The sequence below is a fragment of the Saccostrea cucullata genome, unplaced genomic scaffold (genome assembly GCF_032062105.1).
Source record: "Saccostrea cucullata isolate Sc308-1 unplaced genomic scaffold, CSIRO_AGI_Scuc_v1 ctg604, whole genome shotgun sequence".
In the NCBI taxonomy this organism is placed as follows: domain Eukaryota; kingdom Metazoa; phylum Mollusca; class Bivalvia; order Ostreida; family Ostreidae; genus Saccostrea; species Saccostrea cuccullata.
In genome coordinates this window covers 270,320-280,233 of record NW_026928921.1, presented here as the reverse complement: position 1 = coordinate 280,233, position 9,914 = coordinate 270,320, and the positions used below count along the sequence as shown (strand labels likewise).

Here is a 9,914-nt window from a genome sequence, read left to right as displayed (position 1 = left end):
TAATGAACCCCTTTTGCTGTCTGCTTCCTTTAGATTACGTCCCTTCGTCCTTGGCCTGCCGATCACATCAAGGTTATTGTACTATTCAAAACCCAACCCGTACCACAATCCGGATTAAGTCCACATGCAGCACGTAATCCGTTTGTTTATACACCGTGTAGTGTATTGTTAAGGTAGGTATTACAAACTAACGGTTGATTACATGTGTAATTTGTTATTATGAATGACAATGAGATTTGATTATAGAGTGTATGTTAAGGAAAGTTTGTGTGGAAAGAAGTGGGGAGGGGGTGGTGGCGGTGTTGGGTTAAATAATGAAAATTGAAAGTAGCTAAATTAATTCAAAGAAATCAACAAAAGGTAAAACTCTTCAAAATTAAGTATACGTATGTACAGGTAAGGAGAATATACATGTACATGTTTATATGGCTTACCCGACCCCTCAATATCACGGTAGTCAGTTGGAGTAGAAGTTATAGGTCTGAGCAAACTAGTATGTCAACATTCATTGATCACACATAAATAATAAAACCATGGTATTCCCCCTCCTTATATTGTTGCTTTTGCTTTCAAAGATTCAAAGACACAATTAGTTCTTTTTTCCTCTGACAATTAAGACTTTCACCAACAAGTTCAAGAATGGACAACAAATGTGTTGGACCATGCACTAAAATACCACTAATTCCAACTTGAGGAACCTTCTGAATATAACTAGTCAAATGCTTGATTACCAACTGAGCTTTCTGTCCACCAGCATCCAGGCCTGTCTGAAAATTGAAAGTAGCTAAATTAATTCAAAGAAATCAACAAAAGGTAAAACTCTTCAAAATTAAGTATACGTATGTACAGGTAAGGAGAATATACATGTACATGTTTATATGGCTTACCCGACCCCTCAATATCACAGTAGTCAGTTGGAGTAGAAGTTATAGGTCTGAGCAAACTAGTATGTCAACATTCATTGATCACACATAAATAATAAAACCATGGTATTCCCCATCCTTATATTGTTGCTTTTGCTTTCAAAGATTCAAAGACACAATTAGTTCTTTTTTCCTCTGACAAGAGTTTCACATACAAGTTCAAGAATGGACAACAGATGTGTCGGACCATGCACTTACCACTAATTCCAACCTGATGACGAACCTTCTGAATATAGCTAGTCAAATGCTTGATTACCAACGGAGCTTTCTGTCCACCAGCAACCAGGCCTGTCTGTCCACCATATATCCTCATCCCAAAAAGGAATTTAATCTTTATAAACATGGACCAACCCAGGCTCTTCCCTGGCAGTCTGGCCGGTCCATATTTTAACAATTAAGTCATTTCCAGCACCAAATGTAACAGGTAAGTAGAAAAATGCAAAGAACCAGACCAGCCCGGGATCAAATCTGAGCCCCATGAACCACTAGTCAGGTGTTAAATTCTGTGCAATAGAGCTATAGATCTGGCCATTGGTAATTCATGGAAACTTGCTCACCACCACATCCCTCCCTCCTTAAATCTCTTAATTAAATTTGTCCCTGAAGATATCCAAACCATTATTATACTGCAATAGTAGTTTGTTTTGAGCAAATGTACGTGATGGATTTACTTAATTAATTTCCTGCACAGAAAGGTATCATGATCCTTATAGCTTTAAAGTTTTCTGTTACTTGTCTATAACATATATTCCTTCTCCCTCTCCAATGCTAGTCAGCTGCTTCTCCCTGATCTTTCAATTTGCTTGTTGCCTGCTCCAGTGAGTACCGTAGTTGTGATCATCAATATCAAAATGCTACAGAGACTCGATCATGACAGAAAACAAGCAGTCCAAGTCAAAGACACTGAAGGGCTGGGAATGTGTCAATGTGGTAGTCAAGTAGGTTTGTACACTGCATGGGAGTCAGACAGGAGTTAGTAGAGCATCCCAATCTTAGGCCAGCCTAGTACATCTATAGCTCAGATTTAAAAAAAAAATATACTACAGGAATCACTGAATCAATAATTTTTGTGTGTGTAGGAAGCTATATAGTATGAAGATCGAGACTGTTTGCCCATGGCAAAGTGGAAGGCAGTTATTAAGCAGTTTCTTAGCCTTAACAGTTTAAACATTTAAGCAGTCCTAGAGCAGTTACTTAACCTTCCCCAGATTGCTGATGGATGAACAAACCTTTTGCAATTTATAAGCAGTTTTCTTAGCCTTACCAGTTTCTTAGCAGTTCATAGGCAGTTTCTTAGCAGTTCATAGGCAGTTACTTAAGCAGTTCATAGGCAGTTACTTTAGCAGTTTTTGCTAACTGCTTGTGGACTTCCAGTATACTGCTTATCTATTTCCCTTTTATCACATAAATATTAATGAGTCACGAAGAGGTTTTCTCGTATCAAACTTTTAATACATAGCAATAATAGATCAATTGTTACATTTTAATTTATTGTATTTTGTACAATTGATTAACTACACAATCAAGCAATCAGAGATTGCTATGATGAATGTTTAAAAAAAATTTAAACACTAGTACTGTTTTATGCATCTGTAATTTTACATGTATCTTATTAACACAAACAACCATGCAGTTATACTCACTGACTTTTTAGAAAACTTATATATCCCAGGGCATATGATGCTCAACAAGATTCAACACTGAAGGTATACTATAATTAAAATGTCAAAATTAAGTAACACCAATAAATATCCACTTCATCCCACATTAAGTCCTGATTATACAGCAGTCCTATTGCACTTGTAATGGTTTGAGCCATGGATATCGGCTTGGATAGCTCAGTTGGTAGAGCACCTGACTGGAGATACAGGGGTCCCGGGTTCGATTCCCGGTCCAGCCATACATTTTCTCCTTTCCTGTTACAGCTAGATTTGGTGCCATTGACCTAGCTCCCCATCCATTGATCTCAGTTGTTACATGTATTAATTCTTGAAAGAGACACAAAAATTTGTGTATGCCAACTAGAATTTTGTCCCACTCCTCTTCTAAAAGTCTGTAAATGGAAAGGAATTAATCATGAAACAGATTGCAATTATTAATATATGCCCTTCAAACAAAAAATCAGAACAGAACATGTATTCAATTTATCTCTTTATTAATTAAAGGCCACATAATTATATTGTAGTAATTACTTACCAATTGTTAAATGACTACATCATTTCTTCATTAAATCTAAATGCAGCTTATGGCCAGCAGGCTCCCTCTTCATTGGTTTATATAGCCTTTGTCCAACAATACAAATTGGCACCCAGAATTCAATTTTGGCGGTCAGTTGTTGGCTTCCTGTTTTTAGCTCACCTGAGCTGTAAGCTCAAGTGAGCTTTTCTGATCACATTTTGTCCGGCGTCCGTCTGTCCGTCCGTCTGTCCGTCTGTCTAGCTGTCCGTCTGTCTGTAAACTTTTCACATTTTCGACTTCTCCTCAAGAACCGCTGGGCCAATTTCAACCAAACTTGCCACAAAGTATCCTTGGGTAAAGGGGATTCAGGTTTGTTCAAATGAAGGGCCACGCCCTCATTCAAGGGGAGATAATTGGGAATTAATGAAAATTTGGTGGCATATTTAAAAAATCTTCTTCTCAAGAACCACTGTGCCAGGAAAGATGAAACTTATGGGGAAACATCCTCAGATAGTGTAGATTCAAGTTTGTTTAAATCATGACCCACGGGGGTAGGGCGGGGCCAATATGGCCGACCAAAGTTTTACATAGAAATATATAGGAAAATTCTTTAAAAATCTTCTTCTCAAGAACGACAAAGCCATAATTCATCATATTTATATGGAAGCATGCTCAGGTAGTGTGGATTCAAGTTTGTTCAAATCATGACCCGTGGGGGTAGGGTGGGGCCAAAATGGCCGAATAAAGTTTAACATAGAAATATATAGGAAAATTCTTTAAAAATCTTCTTCTCAAGAATGACAAAGCCATAATTCAACATATTTATATGGAAGCATGTTCAGGTAGTGTAGATTCAAGTTTGTTCAAATCATGACCCCTGGGGGTAGGGTGTGGCCAAAATGGCCGACCAAAGTTTTACATAGAAATATATAGGAAAATTCTTTAAAAATCTTCTACTCAAGAATGACAAAGCCATAATTCATCATATTTATATGGAAGCATGCTCAGGTAGTGTAGATTCAAGTTTGTTCAAATCATGACCCCCGGGGGTATGGCGGGGCCAAAATGGCCGACCAAAGTTTAACATAGAAATATATAGGAAAATTCTTTAAAAATCTTCTTCTCAAGAATGACAAGGCCATAATTCATCATATTTATATGGAAGCATGCTCAGGTAGTGTGGATTCAATTTTGTTCAAATCATGACCCCCGGGGGTATGGCGGGGCCAAAATGGCCGACCAAAGTTTAACATAGAAATATATAGGAAAATTCTTTAAAAATCTTCTTCTCAAGAATGACAAGGCCATAATTCATCATATTTATATGGAAGCATGCTCAGGTAGTGTAGATTCAAATTTTTTCAAATCATGACCACCAGGGGTAGGGCGGGGCCAAAATGGCCGACCAAAGTTTTTAAAGATATATATAGGAAAATTCTTTAAAAATCATTTTCTAAAAAATAACAAATCCGATTGGTCATGGGACTACTTTTGGATTTAAACTTTAGAATAAAAAGCCGTTTTCTACTTTTTCCTACCCTTAGTGCTCAGGTGAGCGATGTGGCCCATGGGCCTCTTGTGTTATATTTGTTGGAACATTGAGCCCAACATTAAATTTCTCTTGAACCCAATCAAATTATACAAGGAAACTGCTTATATACTGCTTACAAAACTGTTTAGGAAACTGTCTTGTCCTCAAGCATATGCAGCTAAGATATAACTGCTAGGGAAACTGATTACTGCTTAAAAACTGCTAAGGAAAACTGTTTACTCCCAAGGTCCTAGCAGTTACTAGGGAGCAGTAAAAATCAAACTGCATGAAACTGTTTGAAAACTGCTAAAAATTAGTAAAACTGCTAAAGAACTGCCTAGTAACTGCCTATATAGGCAGTTCACTTTACCATGGGTGGCCATAAAAATTTAAAAATGACTTTTTAAAAAGAAAATGAAATGAAAAATGAAATGAAAAAATGAATCATTGTTATCAGTTTGAATACTAGGAGATGTAGATTGCATAAAATGGTTTCTTAAGCTCTGGCAGTAAGCATGGTAAATTATATTCATGTATTATAATTTCCTATTACTTTCAGACAACCCCTATTGATTTTGAGTCCAGACAGTCTTTGAAGTCATCAGTACATAAGTTTTCAGATAACTGGAATATGTTCTTTCTCTAGCTCTTGCAATGAAATTTTACATATCTTTGAAATTTCCTGGGAATTATTAAAGACCTTGATCTATGGTTTGAAGGTCAAACATTCAAGGTAATCAAATCATATATTGAGTGATTGTATTGTTTCCAGGTGATAACTCCAGTTTTTGTGGAATGTTTCTAAACTGATTCAGATGTTTAAGGAGAAGACTCCATCTTTTGAAAAATATTTATTAAAGTTGAGCCCAGGAGGTGATCGATCAATTTTTTTTTCTTTTTCCATCTTCATTTTTCAGGTTTTCTATACCCACAAGCAGAGGAAAAAATTCCTTGAATGTGTTTGTAATAATTTCATTTCCATGAAAATTGTGATCACCTATTTGTAAACATGGTAAAACAAGAGATATGTTTGTGAAACACTCATGTCTCCCTCCTCCTTTTTCTAAGCCCAAGGGGCATAACTCTGTCAAAGATTGCTTGATCATACCCAAAACAGAAATTGAACTGGATATTCTTAGGATAAATTTGTATACCAAATTTCATTTCAGTTCAGTATGTGCACCTCTGCAAAGAAAATGAACAGAAACTGGTGGTGGACTGACAGACAGACAGACAGACCGACACAGACTGACTGACCGACAGACAGCAGCAAAGCAGTATGCCCTCCCTTTTTCAAAGAGGGCTTAAAAAATCAGACATTAAAGTGTATAAACAAATGTGTAAACACGAATGACTGAATTAAAAATTTATTTTTTTCTCATTTTAGGACACAGACATAAATTTACCAAATGTCCTCTACAAAAATCGGCAAAGAAGACTTGCTGGGAAAGCTAGCCGAGTGGAATATTCAGACAGAGACCATAGAACACCCACAGGTATGAACAGGTAAACACAGGTGGGAAAAGTCAGGTACTTAAGCATAATTTTCTGATTTATTTACATTTATATTTTAAAACATCACTATCCAGTAAAATGAGTTACATGTATATGACCGACAGAAATGTGTATGAAGATTAAGATATTGTATAATATAATTAATTATCGCGTAATTCGTATGAAGCACCACTCGCGAAATAAAATTACTTGAATTACCGGTACTTTTATTTTTATGGTGGTAAAATCAATGTAAAATCTCTTGATCAACTGTCCATGCCTGAATTATTATTTTCCTGATTTGATGTTGAAGAGGCCTTTCATGAAAATAAGTACTCATGAAAAATAAGGAATCGACAGTAAATAGAATTATGAGTCTAGTCTTCTTTTGTGCCAACTTATACTGACAAAACCTTTTCAGTAGCATTTTAAACATTTGTTTACAGACAGATGGACAAACAGACAGCTATACAGACATCTTAATATCACATAGGCTAGCTCTTCTGGTTTCTGACCATTAGAGCTAAAAAATGAAAGTAGATTACTGTAAACCAACTTTTATTCACATGTGAGAAATTTTCAAGAGGTTTGCAAGAGCCACGTCATCACCAATATCTCTCACTGCGAACTGGTCCTTAAAGTCTCTGTGTCTATTAAAAGCATATCCTAGAAAGACTTCATGGTGAAAATTAATTGTCGCAAACTAATTTATCCTTAGTAAATCGCAAAATAAAGTTGTTGCGAATTAAAGTTGGTTTACAGTATATTCTTTAACAGCATTTTTTTTTTATAGGTGTTCACAGTAGAACAAGCGTTACCACACCTTGAAAACAAAGATGGCAAATTTGCCAAAAATTTATTTCTCAAAGACAAGAAGAAGAGGCTTTACTTGTTCTGTGCTCCACATGATGCCGAGGTAAAACTGAATGACCTGGCTAAAATGGTTGGGGCAAGTGGAGGGTTGAGATTTGCGGACTCCAGTGTATTAGAGGAAAAACTTGGAATTCTAGAAGGATCCGTCACAGTATTTGGGATAATTAATGACACGGAAGACGAGGTCAAGCTTGTGTTGGACCAGCGTCTTCTAGATCAAACCTACCCTAAGGTGTGGTTCCATCCAATGGTCAACAGTGCTACGACCAGCATCACACCTAGTGACCTTAAAACCTTCATTGACAAAACCAATCATGAACCTCTTGTTATAAATTTGAGCTGATATTAAGTAAATTGATTCTTAAACCAATGCTTTTTCATGCTTTTGTTTGATGAAGTTCTGTTGACAAAGATACCACTCCAAATTTCTTTAACCAGAGACTTCAAGAGATAAAAATGTTCCTGTGGTAAACTACTGAGCAAGCAGGCCACAAAAGGAAGAAAATTTTCAAAATCCCTTTGTATTTTTAGGTCACCTGAGTAAACTCAGGTGACCTATTGCTATCTGTTTTCGTCCGTCGTCGTGCAGTGTGCGTAGTGCGTCGTACGTCGTTAAACTTTTGAACATTTTCAGCTTCTTCTCTGCAACCACTGAACCAATTTCAACCAAATTTGGCACAAAGCATCTATGGGTGAAGGGGAGCAAATTTTGTGAATTTCATGATCCCTGCCCCCCTGGGGCCTGAGGGGTGGGGCCAAAACCACTAAAATTAATGCAATCTTTAAAAATCTTGGGGTTTACTCCTGGACATCAAGCAGTGAAATTGTTTGCATGATTGTAATCAGCATTGAGTCCTCTACCAAAATTGTGAAATTCATGGCCCTGGGGTCAGGGGTTCTAGTGCTAGGGCGGGGCTAAATAAGTATATAGTGAAAAAGCATTATTTCTTTGAAAATCTTCTTCTCTGCTCCTGGGTATTAAATAAACCAACTTAGTGCATAGTTATGATGAGCAAGAGTGCCTCTACCAAAATTGTGAATTTTATGCCCCGAGGGTCAGGGGTTCTGGTGTTAGGGTGGGGCTCTATTGATTATATAGTAAAAATACATGATTTCTTTGAAAATCTTCTTCTTTGCCCCTGGGTATTAAATAAACCAAATAAGTAAATAGTTATGATGATCAAGAGTGCCTCTACCAAAATTGTGAATTTTATGGCCCCAGGGTCAAATTATCTGGTGTTGGGGGGTGGGGCTCTATTGATTATATAGTTAAATTACATGAATTCTTTGAAAATTTTCTTCTCTGTTCCTAGGTATTAAATAAACTAACCAAGTGCATAGTTATGATGAGCAAGAGTGCCTCTACAAAAATTTTGAATTTTATGTCCTCTAGCATCAATGGTTCTGGTGGGGGAGGGGGGGGGGGGTTATTGCTTATATAGTAAAAGTACATGAATTCTTTGAAAATCTTCTTCTCTGCTCCTAGGTATAAAATAAACTAACTAAGTACATAGTTATGATAAGCAAGTGTTCCTCAACCAAAATTGTGAATTTTATGGCCCCAGGGTCAAGGGTTCTGGTGTGTGTGTGTGAGGGGGGGGGGGCTCTATTGATTATATAGTGAAAATATGTGACTTCCTTGAAAATCTTCTTCTCTGCTCCTAGGTATTATATAAACTAACTAAGTGCATAGTTATGATGAGCAAGTGTGCTTCAACCAAAATTGTGAATTTAATGGCCCTATCATCAAGGGTTCTGGTGTTGGGGGGCGCTAATGATTATATAGTGAAATTACATGAATTCTTAGAAAATCTTCTTCTCTGCTCCTTGGTATTAAATAAATTAACTAAGTGCAAAGTGATGATGAGCAAGAGTGCCTCAACAAAAATTGTGAATTTTATGGCCCCAGGGTCAAGGGTTCTGGTGTTGGGGGGGGGGGGGGGCTCTATTGATCATATAGGTGAAAATACATGAATTCCTTGAAAATCTTCTTCTCTGCTCCTAGGTATTAAATAAACTAACTGAGTGCATAGTTATGATGAGCAAGAGTGCCTCTACAAAAATTGTGAATTTTATGGCCCCAGCGTCAAGGGTTCTGGTGGGGGGGGGGCTTTATTGATTATAAAACTAAAATACATGAATTCTTTGAAAATCTTCTTTTCTGCTCCTAGATTAAATAAACTGTGATAGTTATGATGAGCAAGAATGCCTCTTCAAAATTATGGATTTCATTGCCCCAGGGTCTGGGGTTCTGGTGTTAGGGTGGGGCTTTATTGATTATATAGTGAAAAACATTAAATCATTGAAAATTTTCTTCTCTGTCTCTGGGCATGAAGCAGATGAACTACCTATATAGTTAAGATCTGGGCCCCTTGGAATTGTGAATTCAAGGCCCCAGGGTATTTTTATATACTGAAAATGAATTAATTGTTTGAAATATGGTCCTTTATATATATAAAACATTTATTTACTTTTTTTATAGGCAATTTTAAGGATGCCTTTTAAAAATTTGTGCAACCTAGGGTCAGGGGTATATGTGTGTTTTAGGGGCACTACTGATTATTGATGAATATTACTGATTAGTTGGAATGCATTTTTTGTTCCCCTACCCTGTGTATGGGTATTCAGTAACCAAGCTAAGCAACTGCTAAGTTTATTGTTATGATGTTCAATGGTGCCTCTTTCAAAATTGTGAATGCCATATAGCATCTGGCTTAAAACATGAATCAAATTCAATACACTGTTACTGGAAAGTTGTTGCATAATGCTCAGGTGACCTATAAGGCCCGTGGGCCTCTTGTTTTAGTTGCAGCAATTTTGGATTCATCATTAGATTCATCAAAGGTTTATGAAAATACACCTTACAGTGTTCGTGTGAACGTAATGTTACTTGTTAGAGGAATATTACCGTGGAA

General features: G+C 36.8%; 1 protein-coding gene and 1 non-coding gene across 3 annotated transcripts; both read left to right on the top strand.

Moving 5' to 3' along the window:
* Nucleotides 1-54: 54 nt before the first annotated feature.
* LOC134279237 (prolyl-tRNA synthetase associated domain-containing protein 1-like) lies at nt 55-7,369 on the top strand. Of its 2 annotated transcripts, none has more exons than XM_062761593.1 (3): nt 55-172; nt 6,018-6,128; nt 6,920-7,369. In XM_062761593.1, the coding sequence occupies exons 2-3, from the start codon at nt 6,042-6,044 to the stop codon at nt 7,340-7,342; spliced, it is 510 nt and encodes a 169-aa protein (XP_062617577.1). In that variant the 5' UTR covers nt 55-172; nt 6,018-6,041; the 3' UTR covers nt 7,343-7,369. The 2 variants fall into 2 exon arrangements, 1 of the variants encoding a protein (XP_062617577.1); XR_009994599.1 differs by having other exon boundaries at nt 113-173; nt 6,020-6,138; nt 6,920-7,056.
* On the top strand, nt 2,750-2,823 carry Trnas-gga (transfer RNA serine (anticodon GGA)). The gene has a single exon. It is a non-coding gene; the product is annotated as a tRNA-Ser (tRNA).
* Nucleotides 7,370-9,914: the final 2,545 nt, after the last annotated feature.